The sequence below is a fragment of the Staurois parvus genome, unplaced genomic scaffold, assembly GCF_062004578.1.
Source record: "Staurois parvus isolate SC_StPar_1 unplaced genomic scaffold, SC_StPar_1.0 ptg000564l, whole genome shotgun sequence".
Classification (NCBI taxonomy): domain Eukaryota; kingdom Metazoa; phylum Chordata; class Amphibia; order Anura; family Ranidae; genus Staurois; species Staurois parvus.
The window spans coordinates 4,799,381-4,822,088 of NW_028318360.1; the positions used below are offsets into that span (position 1 = coordinate 4,799,381).

Genomic DNA, 22,708 nt, shown 5'->3' on the forward strand with positions numbered 1-22,708 from the left:
CTTTTGTCTTTTTTGCACACTTTATATTGCACACAGAGCTGTAAGGATTTCTTTGATATGCAAAAGTCACTGGTACAGATAATTTCTTTATTTGGGTATTTTTTTTTGGTATTCACCATTAATTACACACTACTTTACATTAGTATAAAAAACACCTTTTGACTAGGCTTCCGTAGAACCATTGGTGCACCGAGAGGTTGGTCGGGGTTCCTTCAGCAGTGTGCAGCCTGCCTGCCTGCCTGATGGTGACTTAACAGTTCTGGCACCAATGTTACGTGGCAGAGCCAGCAGTATGGGACAAGTGGAGATTCCCTTCAGATAAATAACCATTGAAAACAATGACTATGCTAGCTTTAAGGAGAATTTTCTTACCACTGACCACATTATTCCCAATATGAAGGGGCACTAAACTGACCACCGATCTAAGGTAACTTTTTCCCTCTGCACACCCATGTAACAGGAAATTATTTCCCCTAACCAGCAATGTAAGGGAACCCTTTTCCCAATGGCCACCAAAGTGGTGTGGCTAATGTATTGTGTGGTGTACATATATTCATTTAGACTGAGGGTTGCCTATAACCTGAAGATTATTTCAAGGATTCTTGTATGGTAAAGAGGTTAGGAAAGGCTACCTTACAGAATATTAAGGCACAAATAAAATGTCTAAATTATATCTGTTATAATAGTTTAAAAAGTGTAAATGTTTCTCTAATCTCTGTTTAGCAGAATACCTCCCATCTTTGTCCAACATAAAATAGACAGGGAAAAATGTTGTATTTAATTTGCAATATCAATAGTTCACTATGGTCAAACACAATGGGTGTTAAATTGGGGCAACCGATATGTATTCTTAATGCTGACTGAGAAATCCACAACAAATACTCTGCACATCGCTATACACCCTACTACACCGTGTAATAGGAACAGGGATTTGTGATTCGCATACATGTGTCATTTGGCCATCTGCGTCAATGTCATCTCCTCCCGCTAGTAATGATCAGTTCTATTAAGCAATTCCCAGCACCCAGGGCCTAAGATGAAGTAATCAATACACATCAGCTCTTAGCACAACAGACTGCTGTTTATTCAGCTTTCATACACTAAAAGCAAACTGCAAATACAGGGCATACTGTTCAGCTGATGGTAATCTCTATGATCTCTAGAGGAAACCTTATTTTAGGTTGCTGGTTCTAAAACTGCGTCTTTCTACGCTGCTCCATTCAGTGTGCAATTGACCTGAGCGGACTCAGAATTTTCTGGGGTAGACCAATAACGGCCAACTCCTACCAAAAAATGTATTTTTTAGTTTTGAATTGAGTGGGAATTACTTGGAGAGCCAATTTACTCACCTTGCTCTGACACTGGCCCCTTTCATTCCTTTTCCCACAACTCCCTGGGTTCTTGGACACACCCATATGTGAAAGATACACTATACTGCCAAAAGTGTTGGGACACCTACCTTTACACGCACATGAACTTCAATGGCATCCCAGTCTTAGTCTGTAGGGTTCACAGCTACAGCAGCTTCAACTCTTCTGGGAAGGCTGTCCACAAGGTTTAGGAGTGTGTCTATGGGAACGTATGACGATTCTTCCAGAAGCGCATTGGTGAGGTCAGGCACTGATGTCGGATGAGAAGGCCTGGCTCGCAGCCTCCACTCTAATTCACCCCACAGGTGTTCTATCGGGTTGAGGTCAGGACTCTGTGCAGGCCAGTCAAGTTCCTGCACCCCAAACTCGCTCATCGATGTCTTTATGGACGTTGCTTTGTGCACTGGTGCGCAGTCATGTTGGAACAGGAAGGGGCCATCCTCAAACTGTTTCCACAAAGTTGGGAGCACAAAATTGTCCAAAATGTCTTGGTATGCTGATGATTTAAGAGTTCCATTCACTGGAACTAAGGGGCCAAGCCCAACCCCTGAAGAACAACCCCACACCATTATTATTATTATACAGGATTTATATAGCGCCAACAGTTTGCTCAGCGCTTTACAGTATAAGGGAGACAATAGAGCAACATTACAATTCAATACAAGAGGGATAGGAGAGCCCTGCTCCTTGGAGCTTACAATCTAGGAGGGAGGGGCTAGTGGTACAAAAGGTAATAACTGTGGGGGATGGATTGGTAGGAGGAGTAGAAGATTCCATTATTAGCTGAGGGCAGGATAGGCTTCCCTGAAGAGATAGGTTTTCAGAGATCGCCTAAAAGTGAGCAGAGTAGGCCATAGTCTGATATATTGGGGTAGAGAGTTCCAGAGGATGGGGGATGCTCTGGAGAAGTCCTGGAGATGAGCATGGGAGGAGGAGACATGGGAGCTAGAGAGCAGGAGGTCGTGCGAGGAGCGGAGAGTATGGTTTGGGTGATATTTGGAGACAAGATTGGTGATGTAATTTGGGGCAGAGTTATAAATGGCTTTATATGTTATTGTTAATGTTTTGAATTTTAACCGTTGAGCAATGGGAAGCCAGTGGAGGTATTCGCAGAGAGGGGTGGCAGATACAGAACGGTTAGTAAGGTGGATGAGTCTGGCAGCAGCATTCATGATAGACTGAAGAGGGGATAGCCTGCGATGAGGTAGGCCAATTAGGAGGGAGTTACAATAGTCAAGGCGAGAGATAACAAGGGAGTGAATAAGTTGCTTAGTGGTTTCTGAGGTTAAAAATGGCCGTATCTTGGAGGTGAATTCTACAAGATTTGGAGAGCGATTGGATTTGGGGCTAAAAGGACAGATGGGAGTCCAGGATTACACCTAGCACCCTGGCATGAGGAGAGGAAATTATGGTTGTATTATTGATCTTGATGGAGAAGTCAGGGGAGGGGGCGCGGGCTGGGGGGAATACTAGGAGCTCAGTTTTTGAAAGATTGAGTTTGAGGAAGTGGAGTGACATCCATGCTGATATGTTGCTTAGTAGGTTAGTAATGCGAGAGGAGACTGAAGGGGTGAGGTGAGGAGTAGAAAGATAGATTTGTGTGTCATCAGCATAGAGATGGTACTGGAATTCATGGGAGTTTATCAAGTGACCAAGGGAGGAGGTGTAGATGGAGAAGAGTAGGGGTCCAAGGACAGAACCTTGAGGGACCCCTACAGAAAGAGGGAGTGGAGAGGAGGAGCCAGAGTTATTGGTAACACTGAAGGAGCGCTGCGATAGGTAGGAGGAGAACCAGGAGAGAGCAGAATCTCGGAGGCCAAGAGTGGAGTTTTTTGAGGAGGGGATGGTCAACAGTATCAAAAGCCGGTGTTGTCTTCTTGTATGGTCAGCGGTGGTGTCCGTGGTCGGTGTTCGAACGGGGAAGCAGTATCATAACGGAAATACCCAAGTGCAGTCGGGGTCCAGTTCCGTTACATTTCATTACACCATAATTCTCCCTCCAACAAACTTTACATCTGGCACAATGCAGTCAGGCAAGCACCGTTCTCATGGCAACCGTCAACCCCAGACATGATTGCCAGACAGAGAAGCGTGATTTGTCACTCCAGAAAACACGTCTCCACCGCTCTAGAGTCCAGTGGCGGCGTGCTTAACATCACTGCATCCGGCACGTTGCATTGCACTTCATCATTGTCAGACACCGCCTGGCGATATCTCTAGCAGCCCACTGCGCGGGGTTCCTCAAGGCGCGGGGTCTAAGTCCCAATCTGCTTATTCACCAGGGCCCCTGATGGTGGGGATGGACTTGGAGCAGACTGAGACCAGGTCGCGACCCCTGAGTACATCTGGCAGTGGTAGAGAGTACCGACAGAGGTGTGCGGGAAATAGAGCCTGATATGAAGAGGCTGGCAGGCCTGGCAGCAGGGACTGCTCCATGCGGGATGGATGGATGGACAGTCAGAGTAATGTAAGGCGTGGTCAGGCAGGCCAGATCAGCAACGTGGTACTAGAGGAGCAGACAGGGAATGGTCAGGGTCACGAGCCAGATTCAGCAACTAACGGGCAGGTAGGTACCAGAGGAGCAGGCAGAAGAGTGGTTGGGTCAAGCCAGGGGTCAAGCAGGAGACAATCAGCAGGGTCAGGATCAAGCAGAGGTCGGCAACTGGAAGCTTCACTAATCAGATCACAGGAACAGGATAATAAGACCAAGCGGCAATGCACATACCTTCTGTCCCATTTAAATAGCGTGCCCTGCGCTGTCATTGGTGCCAGGCGCGTGTCCACGATTGCGAGTGCACATGCGCGGCCGTCGCTGTTGCCGCGATCACCTAGGTCCCACTGCCCACCGGCTAGAGCGTGTCGGTGTTCTGCGCATGCGCCGCCCAGCGTATTGCGGCAGAACACCTGATCCCTGACAGTGATGTAAGGCTTGGATGCAGCTGCTCAGCCATGGAAACCCACGAAGATTGGAGGTCTTTAGCTATTGACAGTTATCAACTTCTGCGCAGTGTGCGCTTCAGCATGCGCTGACTCTGCTCTGCCACTTTTCGTAGCCTACCACTTAATGGCGGAGTTGCTGCTGTTTCCAGTTGCTTCCATTTTGTTATATTACCACTAACAGTTGACGGTGGGATATTTAGTAGCAAGGAAATGTCACGGATGGACTTATTGCACAGGTGGCAACCTATCACGGTACTACGCTTAGAGTCACTGAGCTCCTGAGAGCGACCCATTCTTTCACAAATGTTTGTAGAAGCAGTCTGCATGCCTAGGTGCTTGATTTTGTACACCTGTAGCAATGGAGGTGATAGGAACACCTGAATCCAATGATTTGGAGGGGTGTCTCAATACTTTGGGCAATATAGTGTACGTTTCTGTGCTTTCTCAAGGCCCCTTTCACATGGGGCAGATTCTGTTCTGATCAGCAGGGGATCTGTGAACTGGTTCTCTGTGGATCGGAGCAGAGTAGGCAGATGACACATCCATGTCCCCTTAGTTTATACAGAGTGGACACGGACAGAGCCCACTCTGCTCAATGGGCTACCAGGAGTAACCAGACTTCGCTGTCTGTTTACAGCTGGTTACCTCCGATATGCTCCACCTAAACAGAAGAGGATGGAGACCTCTCCCTTTTTTTTGGTGGGCCTGATCAGACCCAGATGTAGGCAGATGTAAATGAACATGTCCTTTAACACCCACCTACTGTATCAGTAGGGATGAATGGACCTTCACTCAGCAGCTTACAGAGGCCACACACAATAAAACAAGGGTAGCTGGGCAGGTGGTCTGCAGCCAGGCAATAGGACCTGCACTGTTAGAACTGGTATGCAGGCAACTGAGCCAGAGCCTGATAGCACACAATTCTCTTGAAGATCCAGCTATTGTTGGGAACCCTCCCGATTGCTGCTAGAGTACTCCCATTTAAAACTGGATGCAATCTTAGATCATCATAATGTTGTTAGGATAATGAGATATGTAAATCACACCATTTTAGCACTTCGCTATGATCATTTATAACACACACACACCTACCTGTTACTATACCCAACCTGAATAGGTTGTTTTTTTGTTTTTGTATTTGGCCTTATTTTCAGGGGATATGTCCACTAATACCAGGCAGAGCCAGGGGGAGCCTTTACTTAGGGTTTTTTTTGCCCCTGGTCCATGGGATGCTCATTTTTTCCATCTGGCTGGATTAAAGGTTTTTCCTCCCTGGACATTTCCCTGGATCTTTTGTGCGTGTCTGCGCTGGTTTCCTCCTTTTGCCTATTTCCATTATGGCTACGGCTTTCCAACATGGCTGTGGCTCCTTCCCACGCAGGTCCAGAAGTGGAAGTAGCTGTCACAAGCAGAAGTAGCTACTGTACATCGCTGGAGAATACCAGCAGGGGATATACAGGAGACATCTGTCTCTTTCAGTGGCCCTCTGAGGGGATAAATTATGTTTATGGAGACATTCCATTTTTTGGGCGCCACAGCCCCCATAACATTGGCCATTCAACATCCTGCACTCAGGGCTCTGTATTATACAGACCCTGTTCCAGCCTCCTTTCTTTTCTGTTTGGAGTGTCTATCCTGACCAACCTGGGTGGAGTCTGTTGGCAATTGCATGGTCCAGATTTTCTGGTAATCTTTGTTTTAATTAGGTGGTTGTATTCCCTGGGCAGAGGATTTAATATCCTGTTTTTTGTTTTTTTTTATTATTTTGTTTGGAATTTTTTTTAGCGGAGATGTATATTTCCTCTTGGAGTACATGACCTGGGGAACTGTGAAACTGAAACTTACACTATCATTGGCATGACTTGATTCATCCTTTGGCTATGTGGTCTTTAATTTATGAATATAATTATGGCGCTAACCTACAAGCCTGTGCTTGTTATATTTGCTATTTGTGAAGATTATATATTAATTTATTATATTTGATTTTAACAGGCTCTTTACATCTCTTGACAGCCCTACTTTATCCCTTGTGCTAATTGTGGACTTATTAGAGGGCACCCCCCAGAGACACTCAGACTCACTTTTGTTTTGCTTTTTGATGTTATACATTCCATATGAGTTCATTTATGTCTGAATATGTTCCTCTTTGAGGGATTTTGTGTATCCTTTTTTCTTTACTGTATTTTGACTGGTATGTATATTCATTGCAGAAATTATCACAGAGAACAACTCCCTGAAGAAGACATATGCTGTATGCAAGTTGAAATGCATTGGAATTTTTTTATGTTTTTGATGTTCTCAAACTGCAACATTCCTTATTATAGTGTCAGCATTCTATATCACAGGTGTTAAACACAAGGCCGAGGGCTGAATCCAGCCCTCCAGGCCATTTCATGTGGCCCTTGGACCTCAGGAACCCCCTTGTCTCCGTCCCCACCTTGTCTCAGCAGTTGGCAGCAGAGAAAATAGAACTCCTTTTCCAAATCCTGCTCCTCTCAGTGCAGCAGCTGCACCCCCTGGTCTCAGCATTCAGCAGACTCTGGTAACTGACTCCACTCCTCCTCCAGACTCTGCACTTTCTACTTTCCAGCTCGGGTGCCTGTTTCCAGCAGGGTGCACGGTGATGTTAGGGAGGGTGTGGGATTCTTGACATCTGATGTAAAGAAGGGTGGGGGCTCTGGACATCTAGCTTTACAGATAGAACCGGCCCTTTGAGGGCAACCATAATGCTGATGGCCCGCGATGAAATGGAGTTTGACACCCCTGTACTATTTTCATATGTTTTTATGGTGGATAATGTACGTATAACCCACATAGCTTCATGAGCTTTTTAGTATTGTGATTAAAAAAAAAAAAAGATTTTTATTTAGTCAGTATTTTATATAAACTTATCATGGTATCAGGTACCCCACATTCCCATATTCTCTTTTTTCCTTGCATTTTGGTACATTCTAAATACATATATATTTTTAATCATATTCTAATTACATACTTTTTCAGTTATACTGATACTGTTCTATGATTTATATACAATCCGATTGTCCATTAATCATCCAGATATAGGAGAGTCAAGCGGGGTTCACCTGTCACTGGAGCCTGAGGATGTGGATAGGAGCTCTGGAGATTGCTGTGCAACCACAAGGGGGCTGGTGGTGCCACAGTCTCAGTGCTCTTCTAGGACTCCCATCCTGATCCATAGGCTCCAGGGACAGCTGAAACCCATTCCGGTCTCCTACATCTGGATGAACACATGAACTCCATTAATTAAGGGGTAGGGTAGCCACAATCATTTGTCCATACGTAGTGTACAGTATATGGTCATGGAAGAGGTTGAGAATCCTTGAATCATATTACAAAGTTTGGGGTAATGTTACAGAACACAACTTTACCACTAACTAGAGAATTTCCATCTGGCATGGCCTTGCCTATATAAACACAGCGTAGTCAGTCAATCAGTTAAATGATTGACATAAATATGCCTAATACACTAATTGTAGGAGAATCAATGTACTACATGCTGTTTCAGAAAGACAGACACATTGGAATAAAAATAATAATAGGTTGAGAGTCTCTACAGAAATTGCTATAATTACTTTTAAAGAGTCTGTAGTATGCAACCTTCAAAGAACAGGCACCAGCAGATGTGAGCACAGGTGCAGCTATGAGTTTGGTCCCGCTGCTGTGATCCAACAACAAAACTGCCAAAATCATTGCTATAGTCTCAGCTCCCGCACAACATTTCATTGCCATGCTGGGAGTGCTAGGGGAATAGAATAGTTCTTAAACAATATTTGCTTCCAAAACCCAAAGAAAATATAATCAGACTGCTATTAAGCTTTTCACATGACTTTCTGGCTTTTGTTCTAAAATATATAGCATCAAGTTTTAAATCGTAGCGTATTTTAATTAAAATAAAATGTAGCATATACACCGTGTTACAAATTATTATGCAAATTATATTTAAGTATCACAAAGATGAAATATTTTGTTTTTCAGTTTAACTCATGGATGGCATTGTGTGTCAGGGCTCTTTTGATCACCTGTGATAATTAGATTGGCCGGTGAGCCCAATTTAAGGAAAAACTACTAAAGGAGGGCGTCCCACATTATTAAGCAGAGCACCATTTTCAAGCAATATGGGAAAGAAAAAGGATCTCTCTGCTGCCGAAAAGAGTGAAATAGTTCAATGCCTTGGACGAGGTATGAAAACATTAGATATTTCACAAAAACTTAAGCGTGATCATCGCACTATTAAGAGATTTGTGGCTGATTCAGAGCACAGACGGGTTTGTGCAGATAAAGGCACATTGAGGAAGATTTCTGCCAGATCCATGCATCGGATCAAGAGAGCAGCTGCTAAAATACCATTACATAGCAGCAGATATTTGAAGCTGGTGGTGCCTCTGGAGTCCCACGGACATCAAGGTGTAGAGTCCTCTAGAGTCTTGCACCTGTGCATAAACCTTCTTTTCGGCCACCACTAACCAATGCTCACAAGCAGAAACGGCTGCATTGGGCAGAAAAATACATGAAGACTAATTTTCAAACAGTCCTGATCACTGATGAGTGCCGTGCAACCATGGATGGTCCAGATGGATAGAGTAGTGGATGGTTGGTTGACGGCCACCCTGTTGTAACAAGGCTGCGATGTCAGCAAGGCAGTGGTGGAGTCATGTTTTGGGCCGGAATCATGGGAACAGAGCTGGTCGGCCCCTTTAGAGCCCCCGAAGGTGTAAAGATGACCTCTGCAAAGTATGTGGAGTTTATGACTGACCACTTTCTTCCCTGGTACAGAAGGAAGAACTATGCTTTCCGTAATAAAATCATCTTCATGCATGACAATGCACCATCTCATGCTGCAAAGAATACCTCTGCATCAATGGCTGTTATGGGGATAAAAGGAGAGAAAGTCATGGTGTGGCCTCCATCCTCCCCTGACCTCAATCCTATCGAGAACCTTTGGAGCATCCTTAAGCAAAAGATCTATGAGGTTAGGAGGCAGTTTACATCCAAACAGCAGCTCTGGGAGGCTATTCTGACATCTTGCAAACAAATTCAAGCAGAAACTGTCCAAAAACTCACAAGTTCAATGGATGCAAGACTTGTGAAGCTGCTATCAAATAAGGGGTCCTATGTTAAAATGTAACGTGACCTGTTAAAATGTTTAAAAAGTTAAAATGTTGTTAAAAGTTTGATTGAAATAGCTTTTGATTTCAGTAAATATGCTGCAAACACAACAAAATGACAATTTTCAGTTCTTTACAACCTAAAGTGTTTTGAAACTTACTGTGCGAATAATTTGGAACAGTGCATTGGAAGTGTTTTATGTTTAACAAAAATACTGTTATCATTAGGAGGTTTGTTCAATAACGTGAATTGTACTCTTAATAGCTGATAACATGAGAATTATGCTGACTGTTATTTACATCAATTATTTAGGTAAACGAGAAAAATTTAATTTGCATAATAATTTGGAACACGGTGTATACATTCCGTGTAAGCCATTTCATAACGTTATTAAGCCTAACCTTTACGTTTGCAATAATTTAGTTACCCACTATTTTCTGTACTGATTTTTTTTTTTTAATAAATTCAAAGGAAAAAAAAAAAAAGCCCCTCCAGCCAGCAGTGTTAATTCATTGATAAAAATGTTTTCGTCAGTCCTAAGCCCCTCGCCTTTCCCCTCTTGCTTTCCTTGTCTTATTCTTATCGCTCACACTGTTCCACTACTCAGGAGCCCATATACAAGTCCTAGGAGTGGCACTCTCCGGTTTCTATATAATAATGCCTCGCTCCTTTCTCATTGCATTGTTTCCGCTCATTGCGGTTTCCATACTATTTGCATAGGTTAGTCCTTTCCATCAGACCTTATGTTATCATTTTTGTATCTGTTGTGAACATACTTTGAACATTTTACATATGTCATACTAGTCGACATCTCAATAAAAAGTTTGAACAAGGAAACAATTTTCGTCATAATCATTTTGAATTTACAGCAATTAATGAACTATGATGAAAATCAATTCCAATTTTCATCAACGAACAAAAAAAAAAACACAAAACAAAAATGAGGGTCGGTTCACATATATGCAAATTGGAGGCATTTTGAACAACATCCAATTCACATGCCATGTGAAAAAACATTGGTTTCTATTGCACCTGTTCACATACTGTATATGTGGTGCACCCGTGGTGCAAATTCAGTGTGATTTTTTGAGCAGTACGATCTAGTTGAGGTGCGAATTACAGACTCATTGACTTCTATGGGAACCTTATGAATCACACGTCATCAGTTCTGAACATGACTCCAGCACTCTTTTCTTTCTAGTCACAGAATTGGCAGCTGTATTAAAAATCCTGTCCTGAGCGGCATCTAAACCTGTCCTGAGCCTGGACAACTACCTTGTCAATCCACACTGAGGGAGGGACGTTTGCGCACCTGTTTATGAAACTTTTTTTTAAATATATATATATATATATATATATATATATATATATATATGACCTTCTAGATCACAATGGCCAAATCTGTGTCTGTATTATATGTTCAAAAACCTTTATACCATAAATGACAGGTTATTAGAATTTTACTCCAGGAGTATATAAGGAGTTTGGCAATTCTACAGACATGCTTAAATAATGCATAATTGAACTAAACCCCTTAGATTTTAGACAAAATGATTTTAGTTGACTAATATGTACTGAGATTTTAGACGACTAAAATTAAAAAATTCAGATGACTAAAAAAAATACAGCTAAAACTAAAAGTGCATTTTAGTGAAAAGCTATGACTAAAACTAAAATCGAAATTTGACATTAACACGGTCAGCCAGATAGAGAAGGCGGATTCCACAGTATTTTTATACATTACAAGCAGGTGTTCATGCACAGACTCCCTTTTAATATTTAAGTAGAAAACATCATCAGTACTAACATGATTTGCAGCCTGGAGGCTGGTGTGAATCAAGACAACTAAGATCTTGCAGTGTATTTGGCAAACTGTGACAATTTAGATTTTTTTGAAGTAACATCAAATATATTTATCCATATTAAATGCTTGCATAACAACTGAAATGCCAGGATAACACCTGTGCATTGTATAAAGGCAACTCATTCATTCGTAATGGGCTGCCAATGCACCCCAGCTTGGCCAATGCCGCTCCTGACCCTTTGTAATGCAACTCACAATAGTGCGTTGCTGAGTGTTGTGGGTAGAAGCCTATATTTAAAGCTAAACTCTAGAAAATGTATTGAAAACAGCCTTGCAGTGCCCCCCTTGCACTGCAAGGGTTAAATGCTATTAGTAACTACAGAATCTGCTGGTAGCACCATCATTCTTGGATCTGAAGGTGTAGTTACAGTATCCACCCAGCAGAAATTAATTTCCTCCTGATGTTGGCTGCTGGGAGAATAATTAGTCCCACTTTGTTTGTGCAGCTCAACATATCTGGTCACATCCTGTATGCAGTACACGATGATACCATAACAAATACTCATTATGCTCAGAACAGGAGAAATAATAGAATTTTTTCTATTTACCTGTAAAATCCTCTTCTTCGAGTATATCACAGGACACAGAGGAGTTAATATTCATGACTACTTGGGATGTCCCAACCCACTGAACATGATGGGTGGGTAACAAGGCCAACACACTCAATGCTTGATGCTGAACAGCTCAGGAAACAAAATGACTCTTCTGATGGAATGGGTCTTGAAAGGAAAAAGGAGGAATCTTTCCCCAAATTCTGTGAACCTGAGAAATGAGTTGACAAATCAAGAGTGGATCAAGAAGCAGCCTGACCCTTACAATAGCCTTCAGACAGAACAAAACCGGGAATAAGACTGCGGAAATGACAATGTTAACATCAAACTGCAGCAGCTTGACCAATATCCAAATAGTAAACTTTTTTTTCTAAACCCAAGCATCCTAAAGGAAAATGTAAAGATGGCAACACGTCCTGATTTAGGTGGAGTGGAGGAACCACCTTAGGTAGGAAAGAAGGCCAAGGCATGAACACCATCTTTTCCTCGTGAAAAAAAACAGGATGGGTTCCCTGCAGGAAAATGCAGCCAACTCTACGACCCTGCCAACCAAGTAACAAAAGGGATTCTTCAGCAGTGGTTTAAAATGAGAAGCTTGTTAAGTAGATAAGCCAAAGATAAGGTCCCACAGAAACAAGGGGGATTGCAGAGATTGAAGAAGAATCCATGTAACAAGGAGTGAAACTGGATATAGAGGACTGCTTCAAAAAGGCAGTTACGATCTTCCCCAACACCTTCAGGAAGGCTAAAGTCAGTGCCAAACTTATGGAGGTTCAGTACTCTCGTCCATATTTCCATGAATTGTACAGGCTTGTTGGACATGTGATGCTGAATTCTGAGCGGATTGCTTCCTGTGGAGCAGAATATCCAGGTACCACAAACGGGAATATCCTGGATTCTCAACAACCCCAGAACGAACATCTTGGTAAACATTCTGTAAGTCGGGGACAGGAGGGAAAGTTATAACAAACGGATATTGGCAAACTTCCACTCTGCTGGTTAGGCTGAAAGAAAATCAGAATGGGTAGGTAGGCATTTTGAAATTACGGATGCCAGGAAGTTCCTTTGTTGAAGCAAAGCTTTCACTGACTAGGTGGACTCCATCCTGAATTTTTGTGAGAAACAGGACACCCTTGAGCTCCAGGATAGGCTAAACGTCTGTCTGGCTTGAAAGCATGAACACATTAGAAGCGGAGAGAAGTCTCCTCTGCTGGGATGTGTGTGACAGCAGTGTTCACAGGTGCACAGAGACCATTCTTTTTGTGAACACCCTTGAGTGCATAAAGCGTGGAGGGGGAAGCAGCCAAAACTTCAGATTGTAGCCCCTGGATACCACGTTGCAGACCCAATTATTCATGACTTGGTGTCCAATGACTGCAAAAGACTATTAGACATCCCCCTACAAATGCAAATCGGAGGGAAGGGGCCCTTCACCACATAGAGGATTCGACTCCGCAACTGCCGAACTTGGAAGTCCAGTTCTTACAGAAATGGGATATAGGCTTTTGCTTAAGAGTCTGATGCTGGTTGCTTACAAAAAGAAACTTCATGAATTCCAAAAGGCAACATTTTTTTTCTGACTGAATACCTCCTTAAAGTGGCAAGAGCATGCTTTTTTTCCCCAGTTACCTTTTAGAAGAGGCATCCGATGATGGTCAAAACAAGTATTCACCCTCAAAGGGCAACCTTTCTAATATGCGGATTGGTGAGAAGTTCCAATCATCAGCACTTGAGCCATAGGATCCTTTTCATGTGGACAAACATATCACCCATTCCATTGCAACAGTTGCAAGTCCAGCTTTAAAGCATGCTTCAATTGCACTTCTAATTGTTCTATAGTTTATTTATGTAACATTAATCATTTGCAGATTGTTTGACATGCTTTGCATTTCTTTGATTACAGCAGGTCCTACTGTGAGCAGCTTCTATACAAAAGCAACTCAAACAAAAAGCACCTGTACCCAAAGGTACATGCTCTCACAAGTAACACTGTTAGGTAAAAAACGTAGTATTCATAAAAGAGAGTGTCGATTTTTTTTTTTAACACTTTAGCTGTCTGAACAGAGCAGGCAGAAGGACGAACCACTTATCCAGCTATTTTAGATGTGTGTATATTTAATCTACAACAATTGGGATCTGCAATCAGACATTTGTGAGCAAACTATATGCAAAAATCACTATATGAACCCTTCTCTATGAATGGCAAAGCAACAGGTTTGCATGATTGATACCCCCAACCCACTCAACCTTCACTCCCTGCTACTCCATGACAGCCCTTTGTAAAGTTTTTTTTTTTTTTTTCTTTTTTGGAATTTCAAACAGATTGCACAGGGTCGAATGACTTCCCATCCAAATGTGAGAGCACTGAGCCAAGAACCATACCAAAGAAGTACCATGTATGTTCTTCACTCCTGGAGGTAGATGTAAGCGGTATAAGAGGAAAGGTAAGAAAGTATGTGTTTCTGCGGATGGAAGCACTACAGCAAAACTGTTGCTTTACATGGCTGGGGAAAAGCACACATTTGCCTTCAAGATGGTCTCCAGGGATGATATATTTTGCATACTTACATTGTTCACTCACTTAAAGAGCTTGATCAGGTATCACACATTCATACTTTTACATTGTGCCAAGCTAGCCCAATGAAAGTATGCAAAATAAATCACCCCTGGAGTTCAGCTTTAAGAATGCAGTTTGTGATATTGTATAAAGTAAATATAGTGCAGCAAACAAGAGTGCAGCTACAAGAGTGACAAGCACCCATTCTAAAGAATATATACCATCATTTAATGACTTAGGCAGAAAGTTCATAGAAAATATTTATTTTAAGATTTCAATCAATGAATCTCTGAAGGCAATGCAAACGTCAGCTGGTGCAGTAATAAACATAACACTGTGAAGGATGAATATTAAAACACATATTAATATAATATAGGAAGTTAACAGCAAACCCTTCGGAAAACTACTAGTTCTAGTTGATTTAAAGAATCCTGAAAATAAAAAAAAAAAAATTGTAGGAGAGACTGCAGATTAACTGAACAGCCATCAAAACGTACAGTGAAGAACACATTCATGTAAGGATGATGTCTATAGACTGATAAAAAAAAAATTGGTCCATTCTGAAATCAGCAGGAAAGGTCTCTTGGTTCTATGTTGATGACGCGCTGAAATGTCTAGGTCTTACAAAATAATAGTTTGTTTCAGAGTTCATTGTGTGAGAGGCCATTCTTGGAGATGCGGCTGGTCAAGTCTTGAAGATGTTTTTTAACCTAAATTAAATCCATGAAGTACAATAAGTTGAGTTACATTTACATAAACATGTCCAGCAAATTAAGTTTTTTTTTTTGTTATAAAAACACACAACCCAAAAACAAACCCCCCCCCACAAAACACACACACAAAACTGTTGCCAATTTACCCTTACAGGTAGGAACATGTATTTTTCCTGTTACTCTGCATTCAGTAACCAGAGATTGTTTGTGGTCTCCTTCAGGGTAGGGGGCTGAAGGACAGGTACCTGTCACTTGTAGCGCTGGGGCCACTTCTGTTACTCTTGTTTGGACCACACACACACACCTGTATATCACTTACACAAGGATGCATACTATGATATACCATTTCTAAGTTCTCTCAGCTGATGCAGTTCCATTCCTTGACAGTTTTGCAGCACATACATGACCTTTTGTCTGCCCAACCCCCCCCCCCCCCCCATGTTAGTCTTTCCTACATACTCTTGCCCTCTAGCACATTCAGGATATCCCTTGAATGCTTGCGGTCACTGAGCCGCTTACAACTGTTTTTCATTACTTTGCAAAACCTACAATGCATCCATACATTTTTGCACACAGTTCACTTGCACGTATCAGCAGGGTGATGGAATGCAGTAGGCAGGGCCACGGTCAGGTATTCTGTATGGGGCCCCATGATTTCTGACAGCACCCCCACCTCCTTACAGGGCCAGGGCTTGACCACCCCTTTGCTTAGCCTGCAGGCGCCGTCACGAAGCGTTGTGGGACATACATAGGATACCAAACACATCCAACCTAAAATTGCATTCATCTGTGAAATGGTAACAAGCTTCAGTACCATATATTTTCCACAGGCGACTCTTTCAAAGTCCCTACAGGTAAGTTTAGAGTTAATTGTAGGGTTGCAATGATACAAGCATTTGCACAAGCACTTGTATTCGTGCAAATGCTCAGATACTTAAAACCAATACCTTTGTGGTGCGACTTGAAGTGAAACAGACCGTGGAGGGGGGGAAAAAAAAAAAAAAAAAAAAAATCGCACTGCATGCAATTTGAGGAATGTGGTGTGATTCTTGATTGCATGCATTTTTTTTCTGCACACCTGCTGTTTAAACCCAGGCTTGTCATAGTGATTTCAGCCAGGGTTCACACAGGAGTGATTACAGAAGCCACAAGTGTTTGACAGGAATCGCAGCACATGCCTGTTCAAATTGCATGCTTTTTTTTTTGCAGTGAGATTTGAACCCATTCATTTTGTATTGGCTCAAATCACACTGCAAAAAGGTATCTGTGTCAGCACTTGTAGTCACTGTTAAAAACAAAAAAAAAAAAACCACATGGTATTGTTGCATCTCTAGGTACTGTAACTGTAAATAATGAACCTAGAATTATTGTTCTCACTCTGGTGTGTGCAATGATATACAAAACATATGAAGGGCAAATGCTTTACATATTTCCATGTTTAAAATATTTATTTATGGAGAGTACTGAACCGGCCAGCAATGAGTTCAGATCTCAATCCCATTGAGCTCCTGTGGAGAGATCTCAAAAAACAGCAATTGGGAAAAAGGAACCCTTCCAACCTAAGAGACCTGGAGCAGTTGGCAAAAGAAGAGTGGTCCAAAATTCCAGTAGAGAGGTGGAAGAAATTCATTGATGGTTACAGGAAGCAATTGATTTCAGTTATTTTTTCCAAGGGGTGTGCTACCAAATATTAAATTAAGGGTGCCAATAATTTAGTTCAGTCCATTTTTGGGGTTTTGCATGGAATGTGTCAGATTTGGCTTTTTGTTTCTCTACTTTTTTTGTGTCATACCAATACAAACAAAAGAAATAAACATGAGAATGCCTAAACATTAGTAATTGTAACAATTTCCTGGGTGAAGTGACAGAAATGCAGGGGTACCAATATTTTTGACCAAGACTGTCACATTTGGATGCCAAGGATTTCAGCACACTGCTCCCAAGTACACTGTAAACCTGTCAAAGACACTTTGCTGATTGGGAGACAGCCTGATTTGCATTTGTAACACTAATTTGCTTAATAATTGTCCTCCAGCGTTCACAATGCCAGTGATATATCCAGCATTGTCATATGAACCCTTAAGAGTTTGACACTTATGCATGAATTTCTCTGCTTGCAAGTGGTGGGAATATGTACAATACCAGGACCTGAGCTATGGTACGTATCTAATATGGTACCAGCACCTGACAATATGGATCTAAAAAAGTATGCTGGACTCCAGGGCACCCAGAAGACCGCACTAGAGGTCATTATGGGCAGCACAGTGGCTAAATGGTTAGTACTTCCACCTGGCAGCACTAGGGTCGTTTGTTCGAATCCCAGCCACGGCACCTCCTGCCTGGAGTTTGCATGTTCTTCCTACGCCTGCGTGGGTTTCCTCCGGGTCACCGGTTTCCTCCCACACTCCAAAGACATGCTGGTAGGTGAATTGGCTCCTGTCCAAATTGGCCCTAGTATGTGTATGTATGAATGTAAGTTAGGGACCTTAGATTGTACGCCCCTTGAGGGTTAGGCACTGATGTGAATGTACAATATATATAAAAAGCGCTTCGTAAATTGACGGCGCTATAGAAGTACCTGTAATAAATAAATTATTCTTATCTGCAAAACCAGTATGAGAGTCCCCCCCCCCCCCCCCCCCCCTTTTACTTCATAGTTCTGCTTTAATTACAAAAAGGTGCATGTATGCTGAATAACTTCACATGTGAATGAAGATTTTATTCTAGTTAGACAAAACAGCCAAATACTACAGCTAAAGGCAGTCTGATAAAAAGACCAGTGACTACGATTTTTTTTTTTTTTAAATGGGAAATTTATGGAGTCACTGGTGTGGTGTGCAGCAGTCGTCAAAACGGAGGAGTATTACATTTGTGACAAAAGCAATACGATGCATTAACAATTCAAGTCTTTTCAGCCCATCAAAATGTCAGGAGTTGAAGGATGTTTTACGGTTACTGAATACAGATTTTGTGCTCTACCAGGTCTGGTTTTCCAAGACAATAAAAATCTCCACGGGTAAGGAACGAAAACACACACACACACACACACACACACACACACACACACACACACACACACACACACACTGCACTCTTTAGGCGTTGGCACTGTACAGCCGTTAATCTTTAAAAAGACATTATAAGCACATGCTGTCTATATACAAAAGTCATGTGTATTCTTTCAGTAATCTTGGTGTGCTTTGCATATTTCTTTCAGATCTGTGCAGTAATCCACTGTGAAACATGGTCTCTGTGCAGGAGCTTCCTGTAATACAGACCGGTCACTGCTGCTCTCTCTCCTTGTGCAGGGTGACTGGTCTGGTCTCCATCCTCTCCTGCAGGGAGCCTGAAGTGGGTGGAGCTTGCTGGGCCCTGCCTATGTTCTCTGCACAGGCTAAGTACAGCACAGTGATGATGCCACTGCTACCTTTACAAGGTAATATGTAGTTTTACAAATGCATTTGGCTCACTCAAGTTAATTTAAATCCTTTGTGGCTATTGAGGAATTTATTTAAAATAAATGTTTTTGTGCTCAGAGTTCAGCTTTAGTCCTCATGCACACTGGCCATTTTTTACAGCGGCTGTTTTTGGCTTTTGGCATTTTCTACAGCCAGTAAACTCCAGCTTGTTATCCTATGTGTCCATGCACACTTTTAGAAGTGTTTTTTGGCTGGAAAGAAAAAAAAAAAACCACACACACACACCTCAGGTTTCTAGAGGAATTATATTGTATCTGTAAAAATGCTCTAACGCTAAAAAAACGCAGCAAATCAGCATTTTTGGACTTTTGAAAAAAACATTTTTTCCACCTAAAAAAAAACGCAAATGCAGAAAAACACTAATGCAATAACGCAAAAAAAAAAAAAAAAAACACTTTGTTTTTTGTTTAGCTGTCTGACTTTACACAGCTAAATGCTACCAATGTTGTTAAATGTGCAGTGTACATGGAGCCTTAACGTTCACAGCAGAAAGTATGGTTTCATTTCAGCAGTTCAGCTTATTCTGCTCACCCCTCAGCATCAAGTTGGCAACCTTCTAATCTCCATTCTAAAACACAGCAGGTGTATTGGAAGAAGGGGAGAGCAACATGGGGAGAATTGACACACTTCAGTCCTTCTAATTTTGAGGATGAATTTCTCCACATTGCTGCCAGCTAGGCAAGTAAGGGCTTATTTTACCATTTTGGGATTTTTAAAAATCCATACCCTGGTCAGTGTTCTACTCTCAGCACTGATAAAATAAATTGAAAAATTGTCCCCTTCCCAGCTGATGAATATACATAGCTAAATTTTTCGATGGTATAATGCAGAGTAATATTTACCATAATTCCCTAAACCAGTCTGATCATCGCCCCACTGGCCAATTTCATCATGTAGAAAGCAAGGTCAATGGTCGTGTCACGTCATTGGTACTAAAAAGCGTCAATAAAAAAAACAAAAACAAAACAAAAAAAAAAACCACAGACCACACCACACACACCTTACCTGCTCTGTGCAATGATTTTGCATAGCGCAGCCCCAATGCTCTTCTTCTGGGGTTCCCTGCCGGCGCTCCTGGCTCCTCCCCACAGAAAGCTGCTTGCTATAGGGGCACTAGTGCATGTTCACTCCTGTGCCCCACTCTGTGTGTCCCTCCCACAAGTCCCTCCTCACTGGCTGTGATTCACAGCAGCAGAAGCCAATTAGGAGGCATAGCCAGGACAACAGCAGTTCTCACGCATATAGCTGGATCGACAGGTCTTTTACCTTCATGCAGGGAGGTTTAAACACTCCTCTATGCAAAAACACACACACACACACACACACACACACACGTTGCCTGTGACTACATTTTGTGGCAATTTACAGAAACCAGCAAAAAGGGTCAGCAATGACAGCCTATGAATTGTGACAGCTTTACTCGAATGAATAGAATGACCAAGCCAAACACGTGAGGCCGTCTCCATGGAAAGAATGCCTCTCTACTATTCAGCAAGACTGCTGCACATACCTTGTAACCCATCTCCTTTATCTTTTCTGTGAGGGCATTATGCTTCTCTTTGCTCTTCTTGATGTGCTCCTTGTCGCCGGTTTCTACAACATGTTTCAGCTTTTCATGTGAGATTTCAAGCTGCTTCTGGTAATGCTGGTGTTTTTCAACTTTGGTTTCAAAGTGTTTCAGTTCTTCCTTTAGGAGAGAGAGAGGAAGATTGTGGAAGATGCGATCGATACCATTATCAACACAGCCCCTAGGATATAGATGTAGGCGCAGGCTGTAATGATCAATATATGGATGGTAACACTTTAACTGAGCTCCAGGAAACTGACCTCACTAGTAAAGCGATAGAGCTATATTCCTACATAAAATGTAAATTAGATCTCTGTTTGCATACCTAAAAAAAAAAAAAAAAAAAAACTTTGCCTATTGCCATACTGAAAAATGGCATTTTTGCACTCGCTGTAAAATTCTTTTCTTGGGAGCCCATTAAGGGACACAGAAGTTGTGTGCTGTTGGGTATACTGCCACCTACAGAAGGATTAGATGCCAAAGAACCTAAGAAAACACTTAAAGATTGGGTCAAGGCATACGCCATTCGATCTGTAACATCTTAAGCATGTGTGATGGTCTGTCTGAGCCAGAGAGAACTCTGGAATGAGTAAAAGGGACCATAAGCAATGACAAAGGCTTTCTGAAAGCAGCAGTGGCTGCGAGAAACTCTGAAAGCCTGAACTACATCTAGATAGAGGGGAAATTGCCTATGGGTGAACTGGAGCCAGGCAGAGGGACAACAGAACAAGGTCCTGGATGAGGTGAAAGGCCAAAAGGAAAATAAACCTTTTCAATTTATTGTTAACCCTGGAGTCCCTTGAAAGTGAAGTGGTTCCTAGCTTAGGAAATCCTCATGCCAATTTCAATGCTTGGGATACAACAGTAGAGAAATGTGGACCATGTCATACCATCCATTGTATACAATTATGTTAGCTGTGACTGGTCAAGGCAGTCACATGATACAGACAGGGCCAATCACAGCCCATCTGTATCATGTGATGAGCTTTGCTCAATCACAGCTAAATCACAACAAAAGACTGAATGAAATCAGTTTCATTTAAGTAACAAATGATTGCAAATATCAATGAAATACATTGGTATTAGCAATCATAATGTGTTAAAAAAAGAAAAAAAAAATACTGATCACTTGCCCAGAGTAGTTCAGTGTTACTATGGTAACATTGTATTGCTTTGGTTACAGTGTTAAAAAACAAAAAAACACAACACACAAAAAACAAAACTACAAATTATTAGTTTTTTTTACACATACTGTCAGTGTCTCTGATCATCACCACACCAGTTATATAATAACGTTGTACTGGACTGGTGACAATATTTAAAAAAAACAAAAAATTACAACCTCCAATAACTCACCATGCCTCTTACTAAATACCTTGAGCTGTATTTTCAAAAAATGGGTTATTTGGGGGGTATAGGTGAATCAGAGTGACTTGCGAGCCACAGGTGTGATAATTACTAGAGGATCGCAAACATGAAACACATAACTACAACTGTGTTGGAAATATCTACAAATATATGTTGCGCTCCTAAATACTTCTCAATAAATAATAATTAAATTAATACCATTAAATTAATTCAAATTATGATACAAATAACTAATAAAAGTGTATACATACCAAAAAGAGTATTTAAATAGATATTTTCAACTAATCAATCTCCTCCAAATAAATGGCAAAATATTTTTTTTAGAGGAGTATTTCATGTGGAATTATTTTGATATTTATTTGGAGGAGATTGATTAGTTGAAATTATCTATTTAAATATTCTTTGGTATGTATACACTTTTATTAGTTATTTGTATCATAATTTGAATTAATTTAATGGTATTAATTTAATTATTATTTGGGGGGTATTTTTACTATCCTGGCTTTTTCAGGCCTCAAGAAATGAAATGGGCCATCAGTACATCAGGATTGATCAATTGTCAGATCTTGGTTTCTGGACTCTCACTTTCCTACAGACTAAATATACACTAATTTGGGGTATTTTCTCCAAAGAAATGTAGCAGAATACATTTTGACCTAAATTTATGAAGAAATGTTATTTGCAAAAATGCATTTTTTTCCCAAAGTTTCAGGTTTTTCTTTTGTTTTATTTCGCAAAAATTAAAAAACTCAGTGGTGATTAAATGCCAAAGGAAAGTTCTATTTGTGCAAAAAAAAAAATTATAAAAATTTCATATGGGTACAGTGTTGCATGACCACGCAATTGTCAAAGTGTGACAGTGCTGAAAATTGGCCTGGGCAGGAAGGGTGTAAAAGTGCCCGGTATGGAGAGGTGCAAATACACTCTATTGCCAAGGGATCAACTGCCAAAGTGATCAGATGCCTTCTAATCAACTTCTAGGCTAAGGCAGATTTCAGTTCCTATCCAATAGACAAACAAATGAAACCAGCGCTCAAATCTTCATGCAGACCAGGGAATTGAAAATGCCAAAAACGAAGAGGTGCTGCCCTTCAAAAAGACTGGGAAATCTGAATACTGGTGAACAAAAACAGACGAGGGCGCACTCTCATCGTGCATTACCGTGGAGACCC

At 41.5% G+C, this 22,708-nt stretch overlaps 1 protein-coding gene across 1 annotated transcript in view; it reads right to left on the minus strand.

The window, feature by feature from the left end:
- Positions 1–14,656: 14,656 nt before the first annotated feature.
- LRPAP1 (LDL receptor related protein associated protein 1) overlaps positions 14,657–22,708 on the minus strand; it is a 36,408-nt gene continuing 28,356 nt past the window's right edge. The window contains exons 7-8 of the mRNA XM_089691566.1: positions 20,112–20,288; positions 14,657–15,119 (exon numbers count right to left, since the gene is read on the minus strand). Of these exons, the coding sequence (XP_089547692.1) occupies positions 15,051–15,119; positions 20,112–20,288 (246 nt within the window). The 3' untranslated portion in view covers positions 14,657–15,050. The remainder of the gene's footprint in view (positions 15,120–20,111; positions 20,289–22,708) is intronic.